Source organism: Papio anubis, chromosome 1 (assembly GCF_008728515.1).
Source record: "Papio anubis isolate 15944 chromosome 1, Panubis1.0, whole genome shotgun sequence".
NCBI classification, from domain to species: domain Eukaryota; kingdom Metazoa; phylum Chordata; class Mammalia; order Primates; family Cercopithecidae; genus Papio; species Papio anubis.
The window spans coordinates 42,468,752-42,495,994 of record NC_044976.1 but is presented as its reverse complement, the minus strand read 5'-3'; the positions used below and the strand labels follow the sequence as shown (position 1 = coordinate 42,495,994).

The following is a 27,243-nucleotide window of genomic DNA, read 5'->3' as shown; positions in this document are numbered from 1 at the left end:
AGTCAGCCTTCCTAAGTGGGGCTGGAGCAGCTGGATCTCGCTAATGAGGTCTCATTACGGCCAGGGCCCAGCTGGGCTGCTGCCGCCTCCTGTCCCCATGGCCAGAGCCAGGGAAAGCCATCCAGCCAGGGCTGCCTGTTCTGGGCACCCGGCCCAGGCCAGGGCAGCCAGAGCCCAGAGCCCACCCTGGGTGGAAGTGAGCATTTGGGCATCATGGGTGACTGGACCTTCCTGGAGCCAGTGGCCCAGCCAGCGCCTTGGCCCTCAGTCTGCGCCTGCAGGAAGTCAGGGGAGTGTGTCTGGGGACCAGGCGCATGAGGCTGGCTGAGTGAGCAGCTGAGTCAGTAGGATCTGAGGCCATCCTTAGGACACTTGCTTGAGCCAAGGCCTGTCCCCATCTTCCCCAAACCAACATGGAGATAATAATGGACCTACCTCATGGGACAGCTGGGAGGACCCAGTGAGTTAACATATGGGAAGTTAACTTGTACCATACTAGGTGAGTGCCCACAGGGTGACGGGCTGTCTCTGAAGCAAGTGTCCCACGTATGCTGAGCCAGGACTGTGCCTGGCCCACAGCAAGCACTTACTATGTGTTTTCTGTTACCATTATTACTACTGCTCACTAGGTTCAGTGATTGGCGAGTGGTATCCCCGTTTTAGAGATGCAGAAACAGAGATCCGACATGTTAAGGGACTTGCCTAGGGTTATATATGGTGAGAAACTGACAGAGCTAGGGTTTGAACCCAGGACTGTCAAACTCTAAAGCCTGTGACTTTTTATCTTATTTTAAAATTTATTTTTTATTAATTTTTTGAAACAAGGTCTCACTTTGTCACCCAGTTTGGAGTGCAGTGGTGTGATCATAGCTCACTACAGCTTCCAACGTGTGGGCTCAAGCAATCCTCCCTTCTCAGTCTCCTGAGTCGCTGGGACTATAGGTACACACCACCACACCTGGCCAGTTTTTTGTAGAGACAGGATCTCACTATGTTGTCCAGGCTGGTCATGAACTCCTGACCTCAAGTGACCCTCCTGCCTTGGCTTCCCAAAGCAATGAGATTACAGGCCTAAGCCACTGTGCCCCGCCTATCTTTTTATTTTTATTTATTTATTTATTATTATTATTATTATTGAGAGGGAGTTTTACTCTTGTTGCCCAGGCTGGAGTGCAATGGTGCGATCTTGGCTCACTGGAACCTCTGCCTCCTGGGTTCAAGTGATTCTCCCGCCTCAGCCTCCTGAGTAGCTGGCATTACAGGCATGTGCCATCACGCCCAGCTAATTTTGTATTTTTGGTAGAGACGGGGTTGGTCTCACCATGTTGGTCAGGTTGGTCTCGAACTCCTGACCTTGTGATCTGCCCTCTTCTGCCTTCCAAAGTGCTGGGATTACAGGCGTGAGCCACTGAATCCGGCCCTGTTTTTTCATTTTTAATGTCATCCTGTGCTTGACAAAACTCCTTATATTCCCTATGGGGTTGCCACACTCACCAAACTCACAGGAAAGCTGTTCTTACACCAGAATTCATGCACGTGTCCATCTGACTGATATTTCCTGAGGTCCTACGATAAGCCAAGCCTTCTGCTGACTGACCAGTTTCCAGAGGGCCTGACACCTTCCCAGCACTGGAACACATATGCCCACCTTCTGAGCCACTGGTCTGCGGTATCTTGGGGTCAGCAGGAGACTGGCCAGTGTGTGTGGCCTCGGAGAAAGGGACTGGATGGGTCTGAGTGGCATCCCACCACAGTCATGGTGACTGCAGTCATGGTGACGACACCACTGAACCTACCAGCCCACGCTGCACACACTCCCAGACTAGCACCTCAGCTTCTGGGCATCACGGTGCAAATCCTCACGGGTTCTTATTCCACAGCCCCCCTTTGTCTGGACTCTGGGATGACTGCCCCCTTGGCTAACGCCATCTTTGTTCAGACAGGTGACAGCGTGGTTCACTAGGCCAGGGCTTTCTTGCATGGTCAGTCACATTCTCCTAGGAAGACACCCCATCATCCTGGCATGTTGGGAGTCCCCATCTCTGGTGGGGCGGGGGGGTCAGGTACAGCCCTAGCAGCCCTAGGCCTTGGTTTCTCCCAGCCTGCACCCCTCCGAGGTGCAGCCTGAGCTGCTCTGGTGGTGCCCTGTGAACTGTGCCTTCCATCCTGCTGCCAGTCATCATCCAGGGCCCAACAGGGCAGACCCCATCACTCATCAGACACCCAACTACCCTACCAGGAGCCCAGCCTGTGGGCTCAGACAGTGTCTGGTCAGCTCTGTGGGGGGAGTGAGCCACCCTCTCGCCCGCTCTGCCCGACTCTGTGGTGTGTGTGTGTGTGTGTGTGTGTGTGTGTGTATGTGTGTGTTTTGTTCCAGTTACTTGCTGGGAACAAGGGAAAAACAGAACAAACCCCACACACCCCACTCTCCAGCTCCGGAGCACCCGTGCTGGGCTGCATGGGGACTGGCCGGAGGGGCAGGGCCAGGGGAGGGGGTAGGCAGAGCTTAGGGAGGAGATGAGGTGAAAGTAATTGACGCTGCCCAGCCCAGCAGTGGGAGAGGCAGGGGATGCGTCAGTGTCGCCCTGGAGCTGGCAGAGGTGTGAATGAGCGGCGGAGACACGCGGGCTGCCATCGCTCGCCCCGGGATGGCCGTGGCTCATGGACCTGTGGCCCCCTCTTCCCCAGGACAGGTCAGTCACCTTCCAGGAGGTTGAGCCCCCTCTTTGGTGCCAGGCAGGCTGAGAGGCTGGGCTGCGGGTGGGGAGAGGGGCTGAGTGGTCCGTGCCAGGGAGGGGCAGGCACAGCCAGCAAGCGAGACAGACACCAGCCAAAGTGACCCAGAAAGTTGCAACTGTGCAAAGGAGTGCAGGAAGAGTTAGCTGTGTGGCGGGGGCGAGGGGGAGGAGAGTGGGGGTGTGAGGGCTCCCCCAGCCCAAGGACCTGCTGAGAATCTGCTCTGTGTATCAAAGCTGCATTGTCCTAGCTCCCGGGGAGACGGGCCGGAGGTGCCCAGGAATTGTACTAATCAATACAGCCTCATTGTCTGTGCCACGGCAGTTACTCCTATGGGGAGAGTGGGTGAGGGGGCAGGGAAACGTGGTACATGGTTTCAGTGGTGAAGGGTGGGGGAAGGGGATGGGGCAAGAGTATCAGCTGGAAAGAGAGAGACCCCACAGAACATTTTCCAGGGTCCAGGGCAAGTGCCCGCATGGGCTGGGAGCCGGTGTGTCCTCATCCCTGGACGCTAGCGACGGGTGGAGATGTCAGCGGATGGCAGCGAGGGTGAGGAGACTCAAAAACTACCCTTCTCCCCTGTAGGACATCCCGACTTGACCTTCAGAAGGCAAAAGAGGGAATGTCCTCTGAGGCGACGTGGGATGGGTCTGGGAGGAGCAGTACGCAGGGCTGCCCTCAAATCTCAGGACTGCTAGGGTCAAGAACCAAAGCCACTTCCCAGAGTGCCTGCCTGCTGCCAGTCGGTGAGGGCAGACGCCGCCCCCAGCCGCTACAGCGCAGGACGGGGCCATTGCCTCCAGTCTTCCCTGCTGGGCTTGTCTGGGGTGGGAAGCGAGGAGCTGTCCAGGGCCCACCCGGGATCCTCCATCACTCTCCCCAGGGCCTCCTGGAGTGGAGCCCAGCATGCCTGGGGGTGCCAGTCATCTGTCTGCTGCCCACAATATTGGCAGGTCCCTTGCTGCCAGTCAGGGCTCTGCAATGGATAAGCACAAGGTGTATTCTTGTCTCTCTCACCTGCTATATGAAGGCCTGGACTTAAGGCACCTGGAGTCCTGAGAGGTGCCCACAGATGGCTCTGAGGTTTTCCTTGAGGCAGGAGGCACTAATGGCCACTGGGGACTGCTTGGCCCGGGGGAGATGTTCCCATGTTCTGCCCCTCCAGCCCCAGCCCCAGACTCTCCTGTATCCAGGTTACTGAGGCCAGAGATCAGAGCTGCAGCTGGGTCTCTCTGCCCCTACTCAGTGCCATGTAGGTGAAGGACAGAAGATTCTGTCATTTCAGGGTAGGTGCTACCTGTGGGCCAGCCTGGGCCCCGGACTGATGGGAGAGAACAAACACCGAGGGATGCCTGGCAGGAAGGAGGTCGTGGGGTCTTCCGAGGCAGCCACAATTTACTGTAATGGCTGTTCTGTCTACATTCCCCAGTGGGGCTTAGAGAAAGTTGCCAGCGATCTGATTGGGCTCAAAGTCAGTCTGGGATGTGAGGTCTTGCCCATTCTCCTCCATGAAGTTTGTCTTGGATGGGACTTCATCCCATGAGCAAACCCTGGGGCTGGAGAGTCCTAAACACAAAGCCTGCTGGGTTGCAGAGGGGCCCGCCCAGCCAGGGCAGCTCCAGGGTTCCTCAGTGTCCACCCAAAGCCGGAGGGGGAAGCTCACAATTCACAAAAATATTCACTGGGCACTGATCTGGGAGGCGGGAGGCTCACACCAGAGCAGAGTCACCGTCCAGGGTGGAGAGCTGGGCCCTGAGTCTGTGCAAGAGCAAAAGGCGGGAGTGCATCCTCAGACTGGCCCTGGTTCGCTCTGGGAGTGGGCTTTGCCACTGCATTTCCTCTTTACCTTTTTCTCTATTTTCTAACTTTTTTGTGATAGCTTATAAAGCTTTTATAATCAGAAAGAAAAGGGCAAACTTTTTTTTTTTTTTTTTTTTTTTTAGTAATCTGGAAAGCTAGGGGAACTAATGGAATGTACAAGGGAAAGTCAGAAGTAGCAAAATTCCAGGTGAGGGAGAGCTATGGAATATGAGTAGCTGCTGAGGCTGTCTGGCCTGGGAATCTGGCAGATCGATTGATAGTGAGGTTATCTAGTCTATGGCCATGCCATCCTGAAAGCACCCGATCTTGTCTGATAGTGAGTTTATCTAGTCCGTCCCCTGCTTTCATAGATAGCGATGCTGAGATACTAAGACTGGAAGTGACTTGCCCAGGTCTGTACTGGAGGAGTGGGCCCTAGAGCACCAGGGCTCTTGCCTGCACCGGTGTCCTACCTCGGCCAAGCCCAGGGCAGAGTGGGAGATCTGGATTCTGCCCTCAGAGCTGAGCAGCCTTAATTCCAGGGGCTCAGCCAGAGCAGTAAATCAGCCAAGCAGAGGGCTGTGTAAAGGACTTATGTAAGTGACTTTGCTCAGTGTGGCTCTCCCAGCTAGGCAGGGTCGGGGCGGGAGGCTGTTAAACCAAGCAAGATCATAAGTCCTTGTGCCAGGGTGGACACTGCTGTCTCGATGACTGGTTCTAAGGGTAAGGGAACATCTGAAGGCTGTGTGTGTGTGTGTGTGTGTGTGTGTGCCAGCTTACCCCACCCCACCATAGAAGGAAAGCCTCCATTCCTTCCATGGCTGGGAGAGCTTGGGGACAGGGCAGGGTAGTCTTGTCCTGGAGACCACCTGCTGGGCCCATGACAGTGGCAAGCAGAGGCTGCTTTGTCCTGGCGGTGGCCTCTCAGAGCTGCCAAGAAGGGTGACAGGGCACGTAGGGGCTGTTTAGGGAGCCTGCAGAGGAGGGGGCCAAGCCAGAGGGAACCACGCTGCTATGGTTTAATTCCCCACTGAGATGTGAGCAAGTGAGTGAGGGTGAGCAGAGGGGCTCAGATGGTGGTGACAGTAGTGGGGGGTAGGAGAAGCCTGGAGCAGAGCCCATCCATGGGGCTGAGCTGGCTCAGGCAGACAGGCAGCCAGTCTGGGTCAAATTGTGAGCACAAAGGGATCTTTCCATGGGCACCTCAGCTGATGACCACTGCAGGGACAGTTCATATCAGTGACACAGCCGTCCACCCAGCAGATCAAGAAAAACTAGAAGCTTAGAATAGGAAAGATTATGCAAGAAGGGAGGAAAAAAAAAAAAAAAGCCATACAGTATTGAAAAAGATTTAGCTGCTCAGGAGGGAAGTCAGGGAGTGGTCCCCAGAGAAGATCTGGACGAGGAAGGGAACTAGAGCACCCAGAAAGTGCCTGGATTTTTTTTGGAGGGTCTTTCCTGCAGTTTGCTTGGAGAAAGGTAGGCTTGCTCTGTCCTCCGCTGAGAGCTCAGCCCTCCCCAGCCAAGCCACCTGAACATAGACAGCCCTGGAGTTGAAGTCAGAGGCCAAGCCTGAGCCAGGTTCCCGTGGTCGAACACCACAGTGCTGGGACCCAGGCCCAAGCAGAAGTGGGTGCTGCTTCTGCAAGGATCCTCTGCACATAGCAGACCTTTAGTGTTGTCAGGAACTTCCTGCCAGAGCCCCATCGCCAACCCCAGTTCAGCCCCCGTCCTGGGGGCTGTGGCCTCCCTGGGTTACAGCCCGCACGGCTGAGCTGGTTAGCACACGGCTCATTAACGGAGCAGCGGCTGGCTCTTGAGGGCTCAGGCAGGCGGCTGTCTGTGGCACGTGGCTGGAAGCATCACCACCTTCCCTGTACCCTCCCATGCCAGGGAAGGAGCAGACTTCAGGGATCCAAATGTGGTCCCATTTGGTCGGGGGGTATGGGGCATCTGTCCCTCATCCTGCTGGGAACAGGAGACAGGCCTTGGTCTTCAAGCCTTGGGAACCTGGATCTCTGAAAAGGGCCTTGCCCTTCCCCTGCCCATGGGGCCATCCTGGACCATCAGTTGTTCCTTTCACAGCTCTAACTGCTGCTCTGTGACCCCATCCGTGTACTGTGCTGCTGGCACAATCAGGCATTGTGGCCCTCAGTAAACAACCCTGGGACAGAAGAAAACTGGCATTGTAGGGTCAACATATAGGAGCCCTATTTGGCTGACTTTGTTTGGGACCAGAGAAACCACCCCCAGCAGGCCTCACAGCCTCCAAAAAATGGCCCCTTGACTCTGTGATCTTGCCACACCTGCCCCAGTGAAGGCCCCAGGAGGTGGTGACGTGCTCAGGCAGGATTCTGTAGGGGCATGTCACAGAAGGCACACTCAGGCCGGGGGCCACCCTCTCCCAGGGCCAAGCATGTCTTCAAGCCTCTTCATCAGGGAGGCCTTCCTTGACCTCAGTCCTGCTTTCCCGCCTTGTCCTCCTTCCATAGTCTTGTGATTTTGAGATGATCCCCTCTATGGTCACACTGAAGCCGCATCTAAAGATGATAGGTGTGTACATTTCATTAATGGCTTGCGCCCCCACTGGACTTCCATCTCCGAGTGGGTAGGAGCTCTCTGCTGAAGTCCCACTTCCTGGCACAGTGCCTGGCACATAGCCGGTGTCAATAAATCTGCCATTGCATGAATGAATCAACGAATGAATGAAAGAAGGCTTGTTCAGCCACCGATTTGTTCTGGGTGCTGCCTGAAGGAAACCCATGGTCCCTGGCACTGCGCCCCTGCCCTCTGTGGAGTGTGTGAGGGTCACATCACGCCAGGATCGATGCTGGATTGGGTGCACAGGGTGGCTGCCCACAAAGGTGTCTGTGCTGCAGTGCCCACCCATCAGGTCTTGGTGCCTCCTTTGCCCGCATTCCCACCTGGCCTATCCAAGGCACTTGGGGCCCAGGGAGACCATTCGTCCCGTCTGTGTTTGTTCATCAGCATCAGGGTGTGATAGCATTTCACCTGCACCAGGCTGCCTTGCTTATTGGCCAGAGTGACTGCTGTCCTTGAATATGTCTCTTTCAAGTGGAGGGTCAATGTGACATCATTGGCATCTCTCTGAGGCTACGGGGCTCCATCTCTGATGCCGGGTCTGTCTGTTTCTCTCAGGGGAATAGCCCAGCTCTGGGAGGCTGTCTCTGGCACTAAGGTCTCTGTGTTTCTGTTGGTGACACTGAGCCCCTGTCTCCCTAGTGAGACCCCTTGGGGCCCTCGGGCTCTGGTTAATTTCCTGCTCACTGTGAGAGGGAGGTGGAAGGAGCATGGCACTTATTAAGGGACTTCTTTAACCAAGGGACTTGCAGAGCCAGTTCCAGCTTTTGGGCCTGGGGTTTCACAAGGGGCTATCCTCAGTGAGGCCCAGGCCACCAGCCCAGTCCTGCAGGCCCCACATTCTTCCCTGGGGCAAATCCCCGCATCTGCTTCTCCTGACCTTCGGCCCCCTCCCCTGCAGGTGACGCTTCTCCCTGTTCAGAGATCCTTCTTCCTGCCGCGCTTTTCCAGAGCCACTCCTTCCATTTCCCTAGCAGAGTCTGCCCTCAAAGTCTGGCATGAGGCCTACAACTCTGGTCTCCTTCCCCAACTCATGGCCCAGCACTCCCTAGCCATGGCCCAGGTCAGCTCCCCAGGGCTCCTCCCCAGTCATGGGCAGTATAGCTAGCTCCCCGGACCCTCCCACCTAGAGTCCCAGAATGCCCTCCCCAGGTCTGGCCCGGCTCAGCTGCTCCCCCATTTCCTCCCAGCCCTGCCCACTCTGTGCCCCCAGGAAGAAGCCTTCAGCCGGGGGAGGGGTCTAGCCTCCCCTCCTCCGCTGTCGCCTGCCCAGGGGCAGCGTGCTCAGCCTGGTGATGTGGTAGGCGACGGGTGGGGGGGCTGTCTGGACACAGGCCCCTTTGTGCCCAGCCTGACTTGGCTGCTTGGTATGAGGCTCAGCTGCTCCCAGGTCCTTACCCAGAGGTGCAAGGGGAGGTTTTGGAGGGGCTTAGGGGCTCCTGGCCCTAGCTCCCTCTTCAGTGTCCCGCCTCCCAGACGCTGGCAGCAGCTCCTCAGGTGGGCTGTGCACCTGGCACTGGGTGCTGTGGGGCTGGTGAGGGAAGCTCTGCTTGGTGCCCTCTGGCAGCCACTACTCTCTGCTTCCTTCCTTGCCAGGCCTGCCTGAAGCTCCTGCCAGCAGAGGGGAAGCCCGGGGAGGGGTGTTGGAGGGTCCACGGTTTCCCTGCTGGGGGAGGCCCAGAGGGTCAGGCATGGAGCACAAATGCCTTGCTGATGGTAGCTTCTCTCCTGTCCCCACAGAATGGTGCTGTGCCCAGCGAGGCCACCAAGAGGGACCAGAACCTCAAACGGGGCAACTGGGGCAACCAGATCGAGTTTGTACTGACGAGCGTGGGCTATGCCGTGGGCCTGGGCAATGTCTGGCGCTTCCCATACCTCTGCTATCGCAACGGGGGAGGTACCCAGCGGGCACAGGGCAGGGACCACCCACTTGGGTAGAGCCCACCCACTAGGGCCTGGGCCACCCTCTCCCTGGCACAGACCCACTCCAGATAAAGGCTGGCCTCCGGCCTTGGCCTCCTTTGCCCCCATCCCTGGCTTAGGCACCCTTTGCCTAAGGCAGGCCACCCCAGACCCTGGCAGTCTGTTGTTCGGGCCTGGCCCTGCCAGTTGGCCCCCTTTGAGGTGAGGAGAGGCAAGAAAGGACCTAACCCCCACTCAAGGCTCCCTGTTCTATTCCCTGGGGTTCAGCAGCCCCCCTAAATGGTTCAGGGTATTTGAGGATCTCAGCAACTTATGCTTGTGAAATCGCTTGGTTAAACCATCAAATCCCACCCAAGTATGGAGGCTCTGGGGCCTGGATTCCACTCTGAGCAGACTTCCTGAGAGCCTCTGTCAAGTTCAAAGACAGGCTGGGGGTGGTGTGCCTCAGCCCAGGCTCCTGCTCAAGCCTGGCACACTCCTCCCTGGGTCCTACCCAATCACGAAGGTTTTGCTGTTGGGTTCTGAGCAGGAAGCCCAGGGTGAGATCCCTCCAAGCCCACTCCTGAGCCAGACCTCTCCCTGCCTACCAGGCGCCTTCATGTTCCCCTACTTCATCATGCTCATCTTCTGCGGGATCCCTCTCTTCTTCATGGAGCTCTCCTTCGGCCAGTTTGCGAGCCAGGGGTGCCTGGGGGTCTGGAGGATCAGCCCCATGTTTAAAGGTGAGGCCTGGGCGGGGCCCTCGCTCACACACACACACACACACACACACACAACGGCCTCTGAGGGCCGTGCCAACTCGCCCATCTGTACAAACACGGCTGACCTCTGTAGAGCCCTGATGCTGACCCCAAGCCCCACATCAATGGCCTAAGCCCTGGGATGCATCCTGGGACCCATGTTTACTTGGCCGCCACCCTCCCCTCCTACCACGTGTACACACAAAACTCCTTTGGCCCCCTGGCCAACTTACCCCTACCAAGACCTTGACCTGGCCTTCCTATGGCCCTCCATCTCAGCCTGCCCCTTGGGACCTTAGAGATTATTAACCTTGGGCCGGGCACAGTGGCTCACGCCTGTAATCACACTTTGGGAGGCCGAGATAGGCGGATCACCTGAGGTCAGGAGTTTGAGACCAGCCTGACCAACATGGAGAAACCCCATCTTGGCCTGGCGTGGTGGTAGTGGCTCATGCCTGTAATCCCAGCACTTTGGGAGCCCGAGGCGGGCGGATCACAAGGTTAGGAGATCGAGACCATACTGGCTAACACGGTGAAACCCTGTCTCTACTAAAAATACAAAAACAAAATTAGCCCTGCCTGGTGGCGGGCGCCTGCAGTCCCAGCTACTCAGGAGGCTGAGGCGGGAGAATGGCGTGAACCCGGGAGGCGGAGCTTGTAGTGAGCCGAGATCGTGCCTCTGCACTCCAGCCTGGGTGACAGAGGGAGACTTCATCTCAAAAAAAAAAGGAAAAAAAAGAAACCCCATCTCTACTAAAAATACGAAATTAGCCGGTTGTGGTGGCGCATGCCTATAATCCCAGCTACTCAGGAGGCTGAGGCAGGAGAATCACTTGATCCCAGCTACCCGGGAGGCGGAGGTTGCAGTGAGCTGAGATCGCGCCATTGCACTCCAGCCTGGGCAAGAAAATAAAAAACTCTGTCTCAAAAAAAACAAAAAAAACAAAAAAAGCAACAAAAAAAAAAACACGCCGGGTTCGGTGGCTCACGCCTGTAATCCCAGCACTTTGGGAGGCCAAGGCAGGTGGATCACAAGGTCAGGAGATTGAGACCATCCTGGCTAACACAGTGAAACCCCGTCTCTACTAAAAATACAAAATAATTAGCCCAGTGTGGTGGTGGGCGCCTGTAGTCCCAGCTACTCGGGAGGCCGAGGCAGGAGAATGGCGTGAACCCGGGAAGTGGAGCTTGCAGTGAGCCAAGATTGTGCCACTGCACTCCAGTCTGGGTGACAGAGCGTGGGCGACAGAGCAAGACTCCGTCCCCCCCCCAAAAAAAAAGAAAAGAAAAAAAGAAATTATTAACCTTACCTCCTCCTGCTGGATGCGTGAGGCTCCTCCCCCCTGCCCCTCCCCTCCTGCAGGCGTGGGCTATGGTATGATGGTGGTGTCCACCTACATCGGTATCTACTACAACGTGGTCATCTGCATTGCCTTCTACTACTTCTTCTCGTCCATGACGCACGTGCTGCCCTGGGCTTACTGCAATAACCCCTGGAACACGCGTGACTGTGCTGGTGTGCTGGACGCCTCCAACCTCACCAATGGCTCTCGGCCAGCCACCTTGCCCAGCAACCTCTCCCACCTGCTCAACCACAGCCTCCAGAGGACCAGCCCCAGCGAGGAGTACTGGAGGTGAGGCACCCGTGGGACCTGGGGTGGCGACCCTGTCCCCACTGGGCAGCCATCTGAAGACAAAGTCGGGTGCCTGCTGCAGGTTCAGCTCCCTGCTGGGCTGGGAGAGGGTAGAGGTGAGTGAAGAGGTTTAGGAGAAGAGCCTGATGTACAGAAAGCAATGGAAAATGGAGGCTGGGCGCGGTGGCTCACACCTGTAATCCCAGCAATTTGGGAGGCCGAGATGGGCAGATCACGAGGTCAGGAGATTGAGACCATCCTGGCTAACACGGTGAAACCCTGTCTCTACTAAAAATACAAAGAAAAAAAATTAGCCGGGCGTGGTGGCAGGTGCGGGAGAATGGCGTGAACCCGGGAGGTAGAGCTTGCAGTGAGCTGAGATCGCTCCACTGCATTTCAGCCTGGGCAACAGAGTGAGACCCCATCTCAAAAAAAAAAAAAAAAAAAAAAGAAAGAAGGAAAGCAATGGAAGATGGATGTTGAGTTGCAGGATGTTTACAGAGCAGCCGTGAGGAAGGCCGTCAGAAATCCAGCAAACCAGCCTTCAGAGGAGACTCAGGAAAGCAGGGGCAGATCCTGGGGAGAATAAGAGTGTGGGTAAAGGCCCTGTCCCCGATGAGCAGAGGCTGGCCCCAAGGCTGGAGAGAGCCTGCTCTGATGAGAGTAACAGGTGTGGGGAGAATGCATGGGCTTCAGGTGGCCTAGGAAGTGGTACTGCTTTCATAAAGAACTTGCCAGGATTAGGCTTAGACTTGATGATGCAGAACAAAAGACGACATGGAAGGTCTCTGAGCCGGGGGTGCTGTGATCAAGACATCGTGGCACATTTTGTTTAGAGGCGACGAAGAGACCAGAGTCTCAGGCCATCCTGCTGTGCCCTCCACCCACTAGTTGGAAATTCCCCGTGTCTTGCTGGGGAACCCCTGGGCATAGAGCTTTGGGGGCATGCTGGCAGGCCTCCACCACTCATTCCACAACATTCACGCCTCTGCTCTGCCAGGCCCTGTGTCCCCACGGTGGGTATGAACGGCCCAGAGCCCCTGTCCTGAGGAGCTCACAGGGTAGTGGGGAGACAGATCGCTAATCACAGTAGGGCAGGTGCCTCGGTCCAGGTGTGTGCAGGGGTGTCATGGGGACACAAAGGGGTAGTGCTTGGTGCTAAGGGGATGGGGCAAGACCAGGCAGTCAGGGCTTCCCAGAGAAGGGAGAGAGGAAAATAGAGAGATTGGGAGCCGCATGAGCAGGTGAGCAGAGGGGCAGGAGGCAAACTGGAGCTGGGGTTGGAAGCAGGTGGGACGCTGAGTGATAAGACAGAAGAGGCCAGCAGGCATCATATAACACAGGGCCTCCCATGCCAGGCTAAGGGTTTGAGGCTTTCTCTACATGTAATGGAAAGCCATGACTGAAATGCACGAGGGTCCGAGGATACCGCAAGTCACCACAGGTCCTCTAAGCCCAGGCCCGAGTGCTCTGACCCTGAAGGACCCAGTTTCCCTGTGCCAACCTCTGTGCTGGGCTGTAGACACTCAAAGACAGGTAAGATGGGGCCACTATTCTCAAGGACCCAGAGCATAGCGAACACAGCTGCTGTCCCCCAGAGAGGCATGGGCAGACTCAAGCACTCAGTCACCAGACAGGTCATTTCTCTTTTATTTTTAAATTTTTAACATCCTAACGTTTATTTTCTTTTTTAAAAACACCTGGAACTGAATGGACAGATTTTTTTTTTTTTTTTTTTTTTTTTTTTTTTTGAGACAGAGTCTCACTCTGTTGGCCAGGCTAGAGTGCAGTGGCGCGATCCCAGCTCACTGCAACCTCCGCCTCCCAGGTTTAAGCGATTCTCCTGCCTCAGCCTCCCTAGTAGCTGGGATTACAAGCACCTGCCACGATGCCTGGCTTGTTTTTGTGTTTCTAGTAGAGACAGGGTTTCGACATGTTGGCTGGGCTAGTCTCGAACTCCTGACCTCAGGTGATCCACCCACCCTGGCTTCCCAAAGTGCTGGGGTTACAGGCGTGAGCCACCATGCCCAGCTGATTTATTGAGCACCTACTAGGTACTGGGTACTGTTCTCAGAGGGGAGAGAGGGTGGGGAGGAAGACATTGTCCTCACAGAGCTGCTGTCTGACGGGAGAACAAGCAGATACTGCCGAGTGAGGCATTTTACTACATTTGAGGCATGATGTGGACTGGGCAACTTGATCTAGTCTGGGGTGATGAACCTTCCTGGAAGCTCCCAGAAACACAAAGCCTTGTGCACCCCCACCCCCGGATGCTCCAGTGGTGATTGTCCCAGGGACCGACTCAGAGATTCCCAGCCCTGGGCCCACCCAGGGCAAAGCTCTAGAGATTTTATCCAGTAAAATCAGAGGAGAAGAGCCTTCAAAGAAATCTGGCTGGTGGAGCCGCTGCACTCTACTCCCCAGTGCGGGCTGGAGCCAGGCCTGCCTAACTGGCCACTGTCCCATGCAGGACACCTTCTCAGCAGCATGGCTCCCTGCTGCCCTCTCCTGGAGAGTCAGGGAAATGGCCCTGAGGAGAGCAACCCAGGCTGGCTTCAGCAAGGGAAGAAAGGAAGCACCCTTATTGTTGATCACCTACTACGTGCCAGGCATATTATCTAAGTAGATATTAGTATTCATATTTTCAGATTCAGAGACTGCCGTTTAGAGGTTAAGGAGGTAGGCAGCAGTTGCTGTCAGAATCTGCGTGCGTTGCGCCCCTCTGGTGCTGCTGTTGCTGGGTGTGCCGCGGTGAATTAGGTGGGGGCGGCTGTGCAGGTGTTTAGTCCACACTTTCCAACAACCCTTTGGACAGCTGCGCCATCTCACTGGAGTGCCACAAAAACCCTGTTAGGTAGCTTGTGTAGGGATTTTTAAAATCGCCATTTTACAAATGAGGGAAGCGAATCAAAAGTCAGATGAAGAGACTCTAAGTGAGAGAAGCTCAAAGGGTAGATTTCTGAGCCCATGTCTGCCTCTCACCCACTCAACCTTGTCACTCAGAGTCCTCCCCTCCCTCGCCACCCTCTTCACAATCTTGCCTTCCAGTCCTCTGTGCTGGTCTGACACTTGCTACTGGGCCCTAAACATATGACAAGGCCTTCTCACCTCTGCCGTCCCTGTGGGGCCCAGATCCTGTCCCCCAGGGTCTTCATGGCAGCTCTGGCTCTGGAGTCACACAGACCCCTCTCAAATCCTGGCTGTCCCACTTATTAGCTGTGGCCTTGGGAGGTCGTTCACAGTCATTTGTCCATGAAATTGGGTGGTCATGATACCTATCTGGTTTTAAAGACAAAATGAGATAATGCAACCTAAATCACTAAGACTGCTGATGGGAGCTCAGGCAGCACAACCATAGCCCCTGTGGGACCTGTTCCTGAGGGTCCTGTTCTCAAGGCGCTTACCACCTGGCTGGGAAAATAAGATATGTCATGTGGAGACGTTTTTAAAGCAATGCAGAATAATTCTGGAGATGTCACGTGTCAAGAGGCTACTTGTAAATATGTTGGGTTCCAAATGTCCTTAGGCTATTTGATCTCAAAAGCATGTGCTCCAAAACCAAAACCAAACAAAAAACAGAATATGGTGCCATACAAATAAAGCTAGAATTCATCATTTGGTTTCCAGGCTAGCCTTTTAAACTCTTCAGTCCCTAACATTGTAATGCTGTACACATGCAGTCAAAAATAATATAGGCCAGGTGCGGTAGCTCACGCCTGTAATCCCAGCACTTTGGGAGGCTGAGGCACCACAGCCTCCCAAAGTGCTGGGATTACAGGCGTGAGCCACCACACCCGGCTAGGGTGCAGTCTTTACTGAGCATTCCACTGCCCACTGCCGCCCTCAGTTTATCAGAGATAGAGCTAATTGGTGCACATAAAATGCTCACTGGTGGCTTCCTGGAGGACCCACCTGACCTCAGGTGATCTGCCCGCCTCGACCTCCACAGAGCGCAGGGATTACAGGCACAAGCCACCACACCTGGCCAGGGTCCAGTCTTTACTGAGCATTCCACTGCCTCCCTCAGTTTATCAGAGATAGAGCTGATTGGTGCAGGTGAGATGCTCACTGGTGGCTTCCTGGAGGAGGTGACACCTGACAGGATGAGGAAAAGGCATTCCTGAAGGGAGAAACATGCAAACAAGGACCTGGGCTGAGCCCAGCCGGAGACTGGGAAGACCACCCAAGCCTGGGGTGTGGCCTCCAGGAGCCCTTGAAGGGCCTGGGAAAGGCTGCAGAGCAGTGGACTGTGTCGGGCTCCCCAAGGGCTGCAGCAGGTGGAGGGGGATGGGCCGGCCAGGGCTGGGCCCCCGAAGTAGCTCCCATGTCACACAAGGTGGCTGCCGGGACCTCATGACAAAGGAGGGTATGGCCCAGGTGGGCCCTGAGCCTTGGGAATTTGTTGCTGGGCAGCGGGGGCTGGCCATCCGTAACAGAGTCTCCCCTTCCCAGGCTGTACGTGCTGAAGCTGTCAGACGACATCGGGAACTTTGGGGAGGTGCGGCTGCCCCTCCTTGGCTGCCTCGGTGTCTCCTGGGTGGTCGTCTTCCTCTGCCTCATCCGAGGGGTCAAGTCTTCAGGGAAAGCAAGTACCCCTCCCCCAGCAGGGTCTGTGCCCACCCAGAAAGATCCTGACCCCTACCTGGGTCATGTGTGTGTTGCAGGGAGGGGATGCTGAAGGGACTGCAGAGCGGGAGAGGGACTGGGGGCTGGTGGTGATTAGGGAGCCAGGGTGGTGGTGCCCAGGGGAGGGGAGAGCCCGGAGGAGTCCATGGAGCCCTCTTGTGCCAGGTGGTGTACTTCACAGCCACGTTCCCCTACGTGGTGCTGACCATTCTGTTTGTCCGCGGAGTGACCCTGGAGGGAGCCTTCACCGGCATCATGTACTACCTAACCCCACAGTGGGACAAGATCCTGGAGGCCAAGGTGAGAAGTGAAGGAAACCGGAAACCAGAAGCGGGTTGGGGAAGGGCCGGGGAGGTGCCTGCCTCTGCCCACAGCTCCTCACCCGCCGGCCCCTCCCTGCAGGTGTGGGGTGATGCCGCCTCCCAGATCTTCTACTCACTGGGCTGCGCGTGGGGAGGCCTCATCACCATGGCTTCCTACAACAAGTTCCACAATAACTGTTACCGGTGAGTGCTCCCTGCCGGGCTGAGGCTGCCCCCTCCCTGCCCTCTCTGCAGCCTGATCCCAGCTCCAGTGCAGCCGTGGGCCCACCAGGCCTCCTTTCCCCTCCTGATCTTGAGGTTCTGGGAATACTGGTTCTGGATAAAGTTGTTGGAGAATGGGGAGAGAGGCTTAGGCAAGAGAGAGAAGAGAGATGGGGACAGTGATGTCCCAGGGGTCTGTGAGGACTCAGGCAGCTCAGGCTCACTTAAAAATGCCCAGAACAGACCAGAAAAGGAGTTGGGGGCCAGGCTCAGTGCTTCATGCCATAATCCCAGCACTTTGAGAGGCCAAGGCGGGAGGATCACTTAAGCCCGGGAATTCAAGACAGGACTGGGCAACATAGTGAGACCCCATCTTTCTTTATAAAACATAAAAGAAAATTAGCTGGGCATGGTGGCACACACCTGTAGTCCCAGCTACTTAGGAGGCTGAGGTGGGAGGATTGCTTGAGACCAAGAGGTCAAGGCTACAGTGACCTGTGATAGCACCATTGCATTCCAGCCAGGGCAACAGAGTGAGACCCTGTCTCCCACCCCCCAAAAAATAGTTGGGGGCGCCCTTGTTCCTAGAACTTTCCCTGTCTCCATGTCTCCCTTGGCCCAAATTGGGGAGAGGGAAGCTAAACTCTCTTTTCCTCCCCATCAGGGACAGCGTCATCATCAGCATCACCAACTGTGCCACCAGCGTCTATGCGGGCTTCGTCATCTTCTCCATCCTCGGCTTCATGGCCAGTCACCTGGGCGTGGATGTGTCCCGCGTGGCAGACCACGGCCCCGGCCTGGCCTTCGTGGCTTACCCTGAGGCCCTCACACTACTTCCCATCTCCCCGCTGTGGTCTCTGCTCTTCTTCTTCATGCTCATCCTGCTGGGGCTGGGCACTCAGGTATGAGGTGCAGGACGTGGACCGGAGGCTTGGGGAAGGGAGGGGACAGGAACAACGGGCAGGTCCCCCATCTGACAGCCACATCCTGCAGTTCTGCCTCCTGGAGACGCTGGTCACAGCCATTGTGGATGAGGTGGGGAATGAGTGGATCCTGCAGAAAAAGACCTATGTGACCTTGGGTGTGGCTGTGGCTGGCTTCCTGCTGGGCATCCCCCTCACCAGCCAGGTAAGAGCTGAGTAAGGGAAGGGCTGGCTCAGAGTTGCCAGGATATGCAGGGAAGGGTGGGGGAGCCCGGGCTGCAGGCGCCTCCCACAGCCGCCCACTGTTCCCCAGGCAGGCATCTACTGGCTGCTGCTGATGGACAACTATGCGGCCAGCTTCTCTTTGGTGGTCATCTCCTGCATCATGTGTGTGGCCATCATGTACATCTATGGTGAGCACTTGAGTCTCCGGCCTCCCGTGACCCGGCCCCTGGCCCGCCCACTCTGTCCTGTGGACCTGCTGACCCCTCCTCTCTCCAGGGCACCGGAACTACTTCCAGGACATCCAGATGATGCTGGGCTTCCCACCGCCCCTCTTCTTTCAGATCTGCTGGCGCTTCGTCTCTCCCGCCATCATCTTCGTGAGTTCCCTGGCCGGCCCCTCCCTTCCCTTGCTGCCCCTTGGCCATGTGTCCATCTCTTGGGACCCAGCGGAGGGAGAGCAGGAGCTCCCGCACCTGGCCGGAGCTCCATACCCATGACTCTGGCCTTTGGGAGGCTAAGGGAGGTTGGAGAGAGTCAGAGAGGCGTGTGGTGACTCAGAGCTGCCCAGGCCCTGGCCTCAGGTTAGGAGAGGAGTGCCACAGCCTGTATTTGACTGCAGACATTACTCAGGCATTCCTGCCTGGCACCCCGGGGGACTCAGGAGTCAATACGGATAGCGTGTCAGCCTCTGCCTGCTGGCCTCATCTCCCGTCCCTCTAGGGAGGGTGTTCCAGGGCCTTGGCTATGTGGTGGGAACCAGTGTTCCAGCAGCAGCCCAAGGCTGGTAGACCAGGCTGTGAAATCAGATGTCAGCTCTGCATGGGGGCAGTTTGCAAGCCTTCCAGGCAGTGAGGTGGGCTGGCTTGGGTGGGGGGTGTTCCAGGTTTTATGAATATTCAACAGCTGAGAAATTCCCGTCAGGGAGCTGAATTGGTGGAAGGAATCCACCATGGCAAGGAAGCAGGCACTTTCCACACACCGTTCCCATGTAACCCGTGATGGAGCTCTCCAAGGTGTCACTGTTATTCCCACCTTACAGATGAGGAAACTGAAGCACGGGGATAAGTAATTGGCCCATGGTCACACAGCTAATAAGAGGCAGAGCCACAATTCAAATCAGGTAGTCCAATTCCAAGCCTGGGCCAGCGCCACACTAGAAGCACCTCTGCAGGAGGGAGGAATGGTCCAGGGGCTAAAACCGTATGACTTAGCTCCCTCCTGTTTGGGGTGAGATTCGGGGAAAGCAGGTATTGACAGTGTGATAGTCACTCCACAGAGGACAGGCAGGGCCATCTCTGAGTGACAGTGAGAGGGCTGGCCCAGCGGCCCGGGCAGTGTTCAGAGCCACACTCTTGTCATGTTTAATGCCTCAGTGGCACAGGGGGCTCAGCACCGGACTTCCCCTGTGGCTCATGTTTCTGAATAAAGGCCTGTGGAGGGCTGAGGTCTCTACCCCATAGGGTGTGGGATGTTCCCTAGCTGGCACAGGCTCTCCCTCTGGCCACTGGCGCAGCTTTGAAACAGGAGGAGCGGAAGTGTTGGTGGTGGAGGCAGGGGAGGGCAGGTACCACCACCCCAGAGTACCATGCCTTCTGGGGCAGTGGCCCAAGGGGAGCTCAGCCTCTGTGGCTCGGAGGGTCTCCCAGCATTCAGACTAGATTGATGTCCTAGGGAGAGACCAGGGGGCACCTGCCAAGGGCAGTGGGGAGGAAGGAGACAAGCACAAAAAGGATCTGTAGGGGCGCCCTTGGCTGGGATCTGGTGTCTCCACAAGATTGAGGCACAGTGGGCGGGGCCCTTCCTGTGCCTAGGAAGCCAGGCCGGAGTTACCTTTAGGGGAGCCTAGAGTCCTGTCCTTGGGGTAACTCCAGCCTGGCTTTCTGGGCTGTTGTGTTTTCTCTGGGGGCTTTCTTTTTTCATATTTCTGAAAAGCTCTTTTTGACAAACTCCACCCCTCTGTCAGCTCAAATGAGGGATTTGTCCACACGTAGGTCAGGATCTGTTCCATTTAGGAAACCTGTTATAAGCTCCCATCGTGTGCAGCATCCCCGGAGGGTCCTCCAGTTTGGATGTGGGTCTTGCATTCTAGAATATGGCCCTGTGCTTCAGGATGGGGCTGGAACCTCAGGAGGAGGATGCTGGGACACCCTCCCACCCAGGCCCTCCGGGTGACCCGCCAGCCACTGCCTGTGTTTCTGCCTCCTTTCACTCCTTTTGTTGCTGCAGCCACAAGTCTTATTTCCAGTCTCACTCATCTCTTTCCAAGGAGGCTCCTAGAGCACCACAGCCCGACACTCACCATTTCAGCCCGTGGAGCTTCCCCAGGCTGAATGTCCCTGTCCCCACGGCCGTAGACAGGCAGGGCTTTGCCCTACCCTCTTTCCATCCTCCTCTGCCTCTCTGTACCAATCAGTTCAAATCAACACAAGAGACTGTGGCAGGCACTGTACTGGGCACTGCACCCCCAGAGTTGATGCAATCCCAGGAGCTCCCAGGTCTATGGGAATATTAAACCAAGCCACTCTAAGGGAAGCAGGTGGAAAACGCCGAGGGGAGGCCCTGCAGGAGGAAATGGGGGAAATCTGGGATGGCTTCTTGAAGGAGAGGGCACTGGCATAGGGTTTGACAGAGGAAGATGCAGAGGATGATTCCCCAGAATAAATGAAGAGAGGATGGGAAACACTGGGTGTGACTGAAACACTGAGGGCGGGGTCGTGTGGCAGGCAAGACAATTTGAGGTCGCACTGCCAGGTGACAGCCTAAAGGTCCAGGATGTGGCCTTACTTCAGTCGGCCAGGGGAAGCCATAGTGAGTCTTTGAGCAGAACTGATTGAATTCCAAAGGCAGCAGCAGCTCGACTGTGCTCGGCCAGTTCGGGACCGCGGCAAAGACAGATTTCCCTCCGCAGAGCCTTCCCACCCATGGTGCCCCGGTCCCCTGGCCCTGCCTGCTTCTTCCACAGCCCAGAGGTTGACAGCTGTCCCTGTTCTGCCCCAAATGCCCCTTTCTAGTTTGGGAAGCCAGAGAGGAAAGGGTGCTGGTAGAGGGATGGCCTGGGTCTGGGCTCTGGGCCGGCCTCACGCCCACTCCCACACCTGCCCCGTGCAGTTTATTCTAGTTTTCACTGTGATCCAGTACCAGCCGATCACCTACAACCACTACCAGTACCCAGGCTGGGCCGTGGCCATTGGCTTCCTCATGGCTCTGTCCTCCGTCCTCTGCATCCCCCTCTACGCCATGTTCCGGCTCTGCCGCACAGACGGGGACACCCTCCTGCAGGTGAGGGCGGGGGAAGGCTGGGTAGCCAGGTGAAATGGGAGGGGCCAGCTGGAAGGGGCTTAAGGGCTCCCCCCTGACGTGCCCTGCCCCTGTGCCCCATGCCTACTTCATGCAGCGTTTGAAAAATGCCACAAAGCCAAGCAGAGACTGGGGCCCTGCCCTCCTGGAGCACCGGACTGGGCGCTACGCCCCCACCATAATCCCCTCTCCTGATGACGGCTTCGAGGTCCAGCCACTGCACCCGGACAAGGCCCAGATCCCCATTGTGGGCAGTAATGGCTCCAGCCGCCTCCAGGACTCCCGGATATGAGCACAGCTGCCAGGGGAGTGGCCCCACCCCCATCCCGTGCTCCCAACACAGAGACTGGTGAGGCAGAGGCCAGGTGTCTCGCCTGCCCCCTGCCACGCCCTGGCCAGGACGGCTGCTGTCATCTTGGTCACTACTGCTAGTGCAGTCATTCGTGCTCGTGCCCCCAGTGTTTACACGTCCTTTGGATGCCAAGATGGCAGCTGTGGGGAGGGGTAGGAGTGGAGGGTTGCTGGGAGGTCCAAAGCACTTTGGAGGGGTCTCGGGCCAGGTCCCCAGTGGTCTGGGTGGCTTTACGTGGCCTCTGATACCCTTATACCCTGCCCTGAGCTGAGGTTCTGGGTGGGCCTCCAGCCCCATGGCTAGTGCTCCTGCCCTCAGAGCAGACCCCAGCCTCTGCCAGGCACATTTGGCTCTTCCTCCCTAGGGGCAGGATGAGGGGCTGGGGGCTGTGCAGTGTTACTTGTCAGGCTGTGCTGCCCAGCCCTGTTTATCTGTGTAATTATTTTTGTAAACGTTGTATTCTCTGTGGTTGCCACCTCCGCACCCCCAGCCTCGGGTCCAGTCTGTCTTCCAGGCCTGCTTGCACCTCACTGGGCTGCTCCGGGGTCTCTGCCCCTCATTCCAGCCCTGGCTGTCAGGCCCAGCCAGCAGAGGACCGTGACCCAGCAGCCTGCCCAAAGCATTTGTTTCTGGGGGATGGGGTAGGGGCTGCTCCACAGGAGGTTTGAGCCCAGCATCCCGGGGAAGGGGACCCTGCACGACACCCCCTTGCCCTTCCTCCATCAGGCTAAAGGCCCAGTCTTCCCAAATGTGCTGCCCTTGTTCATGTGCCAAATGGCCCCAGCCCACATGCCCCTCCCCTCTCCGGAGCGGGAGCCCCCAAGTGTCTGAATCCCTGAAGTGTCCATTTGTCCGTCCTCTGTGCAGTGACAGCCCCGGCCAAGCCACCTCTAATCCTCTGTAGCAATAACGGTGCGCCGCCCATCCCTGCCCATCGTGCACCACTAAGATTTTAAAGTCCATAGATTTTAATGAAATTTCTATTCCTGTCTCTGAGCGGCTGCTGTGCTTTGTCTGGGTCCCCCAGGGGACAAAAGTCAGGCTGGAATGGGACCTCTGTCTGCCAGGCCTTTGTGAAGGCCTGGGAAGAGAAAGGCCAAAGGCTTTGATGATTGGGACCGATGCCCGGCCACTCAGCTCCAGACACCAGGGATCTGGCAAGGGGGTGGGGCAAAGGCCAGACAGACCAACAGCCTTGGGGTCCTGGTGAGAGCTCATCCAAGACCGATCTGAAGCTGGCTGGGCCAAAGCAGCTCAGGCAGCAGTGGCAGACGGGTGCATCCTGGCAGAAGCCAGAGCCTACTCGGTGACCAGCCCTTCAGGCTGGGGCCTGGGATGCTGCACTGGACATGGGCGTGGAAGCTGACCCTTCCCTGGGGCTGTACTGAAGCTGCCGTCCCCAGCGGCGGGTAGCGGCCTGGCCTCGAGGTCGAAGGCAAGGCTCCAGAGGAGGTGCAGGCAGGCAGCACTGGAGAGGTGCAACCCCACAGAGAGGAAGCAGGGGTCTGAGGCCCTGCGTGGAGGACCCCAAGGGCCACTGCCTAGACAGAAAGGAGTAAGTGTGGGGGGTGGTGGTCTGATCCTTCAGTCCACCCTGCCCTGTGTCTACTGTTGTGGTTTACCTGTGGTTGGGAGAGACACAAGAAGGCCCCACAGATGCCTGCAGCTCCTGCTCCATGGCCTTCTTCTGTTCCTTTAGCTCTGAAGGAGAGATTCGGCTGAGCCAGTGCCCAGCTCTTCTAGGGTGTGTACAAGTGCAGGGTGGGAGCAGGAGGCTGGGTGTTCTGGGCCCTGATCTCTGTCCTCACCTGCCAGGGTGGGCTCCAGGGCTGCCTCCGAGGGGTGGCAAGGCCTCATATACTCCTCTTCCAGGCAGCGCTGCAGGGAGAGGCAGGGAGAGCTGTCAGTGCCCAGACTCAAGGTAGGGGTGGGGCAAGGCAGGATACAGAGGCCTAGATCCCTAGGGCATGCCCATGTAGCCCCTTCAGCCCATCCACCATGAGGGCAGCCATGTTCCCCAGGGAATACCAGCCTTGCAGAAGAGCTGAGTTTGGCAAGATAATGGTGGGGCCTGTACCCAGACCCAGGTAAAGGAAGGAGGCAAAAGACCTAAAACGGTTGGCCCTGGCCTTAAGGGCTCAATTAGAATCCTGGGCCTCTAGGATTTTGCAGGTGCACACAAGCATGTATCCCTGAGAAACGGATGCAGGACTCACACAGCCTGTACGCGCACCTATGCATGCACACAGGTACATGGGCCTCACCCAGGTGAGAAGCATGAGTGTCTATGCTCAGCAGTGAGGCTTGGGGGAGAGCGCAGGGCTGTGGCTCACCTGCAGGATGGGGATCTCCCTCTCCAAGGTGTGACACTCCTCCTCCAGAAGGCCCCTGGGACATGAGGGAGCAGCAGCCAGAACCCAAGACATAGGACCAGGGCTCAGCTGAGTCCACCACATGGCCCCAACCTCCAGCCTCAGCAGGATCCCCACCCAACCTGTCCTTCCTCAGCCCACACTGCCCTCTGCTTCTTGGTGGGCTGCCCCAGCATAGACTTCTGGCCCCTACAAGGCTCTTTCTGGGTAGGAAGTGTCTTCCCCTCACCTACCTCACCCTGGCAGGCATCCTTCTCTCTCCCGCACTTCTGCACTGTGATTCTACTTGCCTCCATCTTCCCTCACATCACAGCCCTTCCTCTGCTTAAAATCCTCTGTGGCTACCCCCAGAGTCAAGATATTTATATTTATTTTTAAAACAGGGTCTTGCTCTGCCACCCATCATGACTCACTGTAGCCTTGCCTTCCAGGGCTCCATCAATCCCCTCTCACCTCAGCCTCCCAAGTAGCTGGTACAGGCGTGCACCACCATGCCCAGCTAATTTTTGTATGTTTTGATAGAGATGGGGTTTTGCCATGTTGCTCAAGCTGGTTTCGAACTCCTGGGCCCAAATGATCCTCTTGCCTCAGCCTCCCAAATTGCTGAGATTATAGGCAGGCTCGGCCATGGCATCTGTACTTGGCTGCTTCCTGAAAGCAACCTCACTAGCTCTACAGCAGCCAGCTCTTTCCACCTCTCAGCCTGACACACATGGGTCCCCCCACCCAGTATGTTACCTTCCTCCTCTCTCACAATCCCAGCACGCCAAGATCCATCCCTGTCTCCACCCCTGCCTACACACATGCAGGTGCCCCTGGGCCTCACCTCAGATGTCTGGCCACCTGGTCAATGTTGGACACGTTCAGTTGGTCCTTGATGATGCTGAGATCTCTGTGACCGCTGCTGGCAATGAAGTCACTATTACTCTCCCCATGTTGCTCACCCCAGGCCTTCAGGACCCAAACATCACTTCTCCTAGACAACTGTCTTTCTTTTCTCACAAAAACAATATAATATAGTGCAAAGAGTAAGAGTTTGGGAGCCTAGTTTTGCAAATGAGCTCTGCCACCCTTCATTGTGTGTGACTTCAGACGAAGCACTTATCCCTTCTGAGCTTTAGTTTCTTTTCTTTTTGTTTTTTTGTTTTTTTGAGACAAGATTGTGCTCTGTTGCTCAGGCTGGAGTGCAGTAGCACCATCTTGGCTCACTGCAGCCTTGACATCCCAGGCTCAAGTGCTCTTCCCACATCAGCCTCCTGAGTAGCTGGGACTATAGGTGTGCACCACCACACCTGTTCAATTTTTTGCACAAACAGGGTCTCACTATGTTGCCCAGGCTTCTTCTTTTTTTTTTTTTAGAGACAGGGTCTTTGTCACCCAGGTTGGAGTGCACAGGTGCAATCATAGCTCACTGAAGCCCCAAATTCCTGAGCTCAAGCAATTATCCCACCTCAGCCTCCCAAGTAGCTGGGAATCCAGGCATGTGCCACCACGCCTAATTTTTTTTTTTCACTTTTTGTAAAGATGGGGTCTCCCTGTGTTGCCCAGGCTGATCTCAAACTCCTGGCCTCAAGCCATCCTCCTGCCTCAGCCTCCCAAAGTGCTGGGATTACAGGCATGAGCCACTATGCCCAGCCTTTAATTTCTTCTTGTGCAAAGTGCAGACTTTGCCCATCTCAGGCTGTGTGAGGATTAGAAAAAGAAGTTGCTGCCATTCACTTATGAATGTTTTATCTCATTCAGTCCCAGCTGTAAATACCATTTGTAGCCATCCTCTTCAGCTCTCCCTGCATCCCTAACCCAGCCCTCACTCCTGTTCTCTAGGCCAGAGGAGCAATCGCCTGCTGGACTTTCTTCCCTTTTCCTACAAAGCTCTTCTCTCTTTCATCTCCCTGAAAACTGCTCCTCATATGACAACACGCAGATCAAACCACTTTCTCCAGGAAGCTTTGCCTGTCCCCAGGCTAGGCAGGTGTTTCCTCTGGGTTTCGGCAGCCCTCATGTGCTGATCTCTACCACAAGTGGTGGTGGAAGTGCCCAGCCCGTGACTGGAACCTCCTGCATGGAGCCAGGTGCAACCCACCAGTTGGCTAGGGCCCTCTGCCAAGCAGGGACAGATCCCTTTCTCCTACCATCACCTTACCTGGGCCTACCACCTCTCATCTGGAATATCTCCTGTTCTGGCAAATCACACCTGGGCTCCTCCAAGGCAAAGTGCAGGACCCTGGGGCTATACTGGACCCAAGCTTGGGCCTGGTCCCTGCAGAAGGTGCACAGGAAGGAAGATGAGAGGCTCCTTTCTGGAAACCACAGAAAAGGCAACCCTGGCTCTTTGTTAGGGGCAGGGCTAGCCCACCTGGTATCTGGGGAAAGGACCCAGGCCTGAGGCTCCCACCTGCCCTCACAGATGGCTTTGTGGTGGAGACCCTGGAGCAACTGCCGGAGTTCCTGGCGCAAGAGGTCTTTTAGGAGAGGCGGTGGTGCCAGAAGAGAAGAGGGGTCAGAGATGGGGCGGGAGCTGGGGGCTTGAGAGGATCGAGCCTCTTGGAGCAGTGCCCGTAACATCGCCACCTGCAAGGAGAGCTGGGATACCTTGCGACTGGGGAGGGGAGTGACCGGAATGGTGGGGGCTGAGGGAGTGAGGGAGAGGACAGAGTCAAAGGGGAGAGGGCCAGGACAGTGAGACCCAATAGGATCTCGGGAGTTCCCCCGGCAGGGCCAGGGACCCGCAGGAGGTGGGAAATCACACCCAGGGGCGTGGCCCACCTTCCCTCTCCCCACCTCCGCCCGCAGCTCCAGGCTCAGGTCCACCGCCGCCTCCCCCAGAATCCTCTTCACTTCGGGTCGCTCCCGGAGCGGAATGTGCTCCTCCACCAGCTCCCACAGCGAGGGGGAGTGCCGAAGCATGACCCACCCGCGCCGCCGTCCCCAGCTCGGACCTACAAGCCGCAGGTCAGAGTGCGGGAGGTACCGCGGGCCCGCCGGCAACGCTCACCAAGGCTCGCCCCTCTATGAGGACCGCCCTCTCCCAAGCCCCACCCATGCTCTGCCGCCGGTCCCCTCAGCTGGGATTGCCCCGTCCAGAACCGCCATTCCTTGGCGCGCTCTTCTGCCAGGCTTTTGGCCAACTCGTATGCCGCGGGCCCAGAAGCCAGGCAGTGGGAACCAGCGCCCTAGCCCCACCTCTTCCGCGTGGCCATCACCCGGGAAACCGCGCCGCGACTCTAGGCCCCGCCCCCTCCCGTGTGTGGTCCGGCGGCGGCGCCTGCAGGCTGGGAGTTCAGACTTAGTGCTCCACCGAGCCCTGACCCCAAGCACTTTGGGCTCGGCCCTGGGCACCTTTAGGCCTCAGGGAACGTGTTAAGACCTGAGAAATCTGGGTCCACGGGTTTATTACTTCGTCGCCTCCACTGGCCCGGAAGCAGTGCAAGGACAAACTTCCCCTTAAGGCCAATGGAAGCCTAGGGAGTGGCAGCGTTCCGAGAACCAG

General features: G+C 56.8%; 2 protein-coding genes across 19 annotated transcripts in view; one reads left to right on the top strand and one right to left on the bottom strand.

Moving 5' to 3' along the window:
• SLC6A9 (solute carrier family 6 member 9) overlaps positions 1-22,372 on the top strand; it is a 34,445-nt gene extending 12,073 nt beyond the window's left edge. Inside the window, exons 1-14 of one of the 9 annotated variants that reach the window (XM_031667824.1) lie at positions 1,368-2,693; positions 8,039-8,200; positions 8,878-9,034; positions 9,651-9,782; positions 11,164-11,434; positions 15,887-16,019; positions 16,226-16,360; positions 16,463-16,566; positions 17,249-17,486; positions 17,578-17,712; positions 17,821-17,920; positions 18,009-18,109; positions 20,841-21,011; positions 21,127-22,372. In XM_031667824.1, coding sequence (XP_031523684.1) covers positions 2,607-2,693; positions 8,039-8,200; positions 8,878-9,034; positions 9,651-9,782; positions 11,164-11,434; positions 15,887-16,019; positions 16,226-16,360; positions 16,463-16,566; positions 17,249-17,486; positions 17,578-17,712; positions 17,821-17,920; positions 18,009-18,109; positions 20,841-21,011; positions 21,127-21,321 — 2,121 coding nt within the window. In that variant the 5' untranslated portion in view covers positions 1,368-2,606 and the 3' untranslated portion in view covers positions 21,322-22,372. Of the gene's footprint in view, positions 1-1,367; positions 2,694-3,149; positions 3,286-8,038; positions 8,201-8,877; positions 9,035-9,650; positions 9,783-11,163; positions 11,435-15,886; positions 16,020-16,225; positions 16,361-16,462; positions 16,567-17,248; positions 17,487-17,577; positions 17,713-17,820; positions 17,921-18,008; positions 18,110-20,840; positions 21,012-21,126 lie in introns of those variants that run through there. The other 8 variants (XM_031667787.1, XM_031667798.1, XM_031667809.1 and 5 more) reach the window with 8 other exon arrangements.
• On the bottom strand, positions 22,332-27,173 carry CCDC24 (coiled-coil domain containing 24). 10 transcript variants are annotated; one of them, XM_009206978.3, is made up of 8 exons: positions 27,121-27,173; positions 26,110-26,324; positions 25,897-26,013; positions 24,580-24,657; positions 23,715-23,769; positions 23,190-23,259; positions 23,004-23,082; positions 22,332-22,918 (listed from the first exon to the last, which is right to left on the bottom strand). In XM_009206978.3, exons 2-8 carry the CDS (start codon positions 26,316-26,318, stop codon positions 22,681-22,683), a joined length of 846 nt encoding a protein of 281 aa, XP_009205242.2. In that variant the 5' UTR covers positions 26,319-26,324; positions 27,121-27,173; the 3' UTR covers positions 22,332-22,680. The 10 variants fall into 10 exon arrangements, with proteins under 10 accessions (XP_009205242.2, XP_031523709.1, XP_009205219.2 ...); XM_031667849.1 differs by lacking the exon at positions 27,121-27,173 and adding an exon at positions 26,793-26,971; XM_009206955.4 differs by lacking the exon at positions 27,121-27,173 and adding an exon at positions 26,535-26,770.
• Between the last annotated feature and the right edge of the window lie 70 nt (positions 27,174-27,243).

Coding starts and splice junctions, on each gene's coding strand:
- CCDC24 (XM_009206946.4), bottom strand. CDS start 26,660: ATGCTTCGGCACTCCCCCTCGCTGTGGGAGCTGGTGGAGGAGCACATT. Junction 26,014..26,148: donor AAAGCCATCTGTGAGGGCAG/GTGGGAGCCTCA, acceptor CACCTTCTGCAG/GGACCAGGCCCAAGCTTGGG. Junction 24,655..25,896: donor ATGAGAGGTGGTAGGCCCAG/GTAAGGTGATGG, acceptor CATTGCCAGCAG/CGGTCACAGAGATCTCAGCA.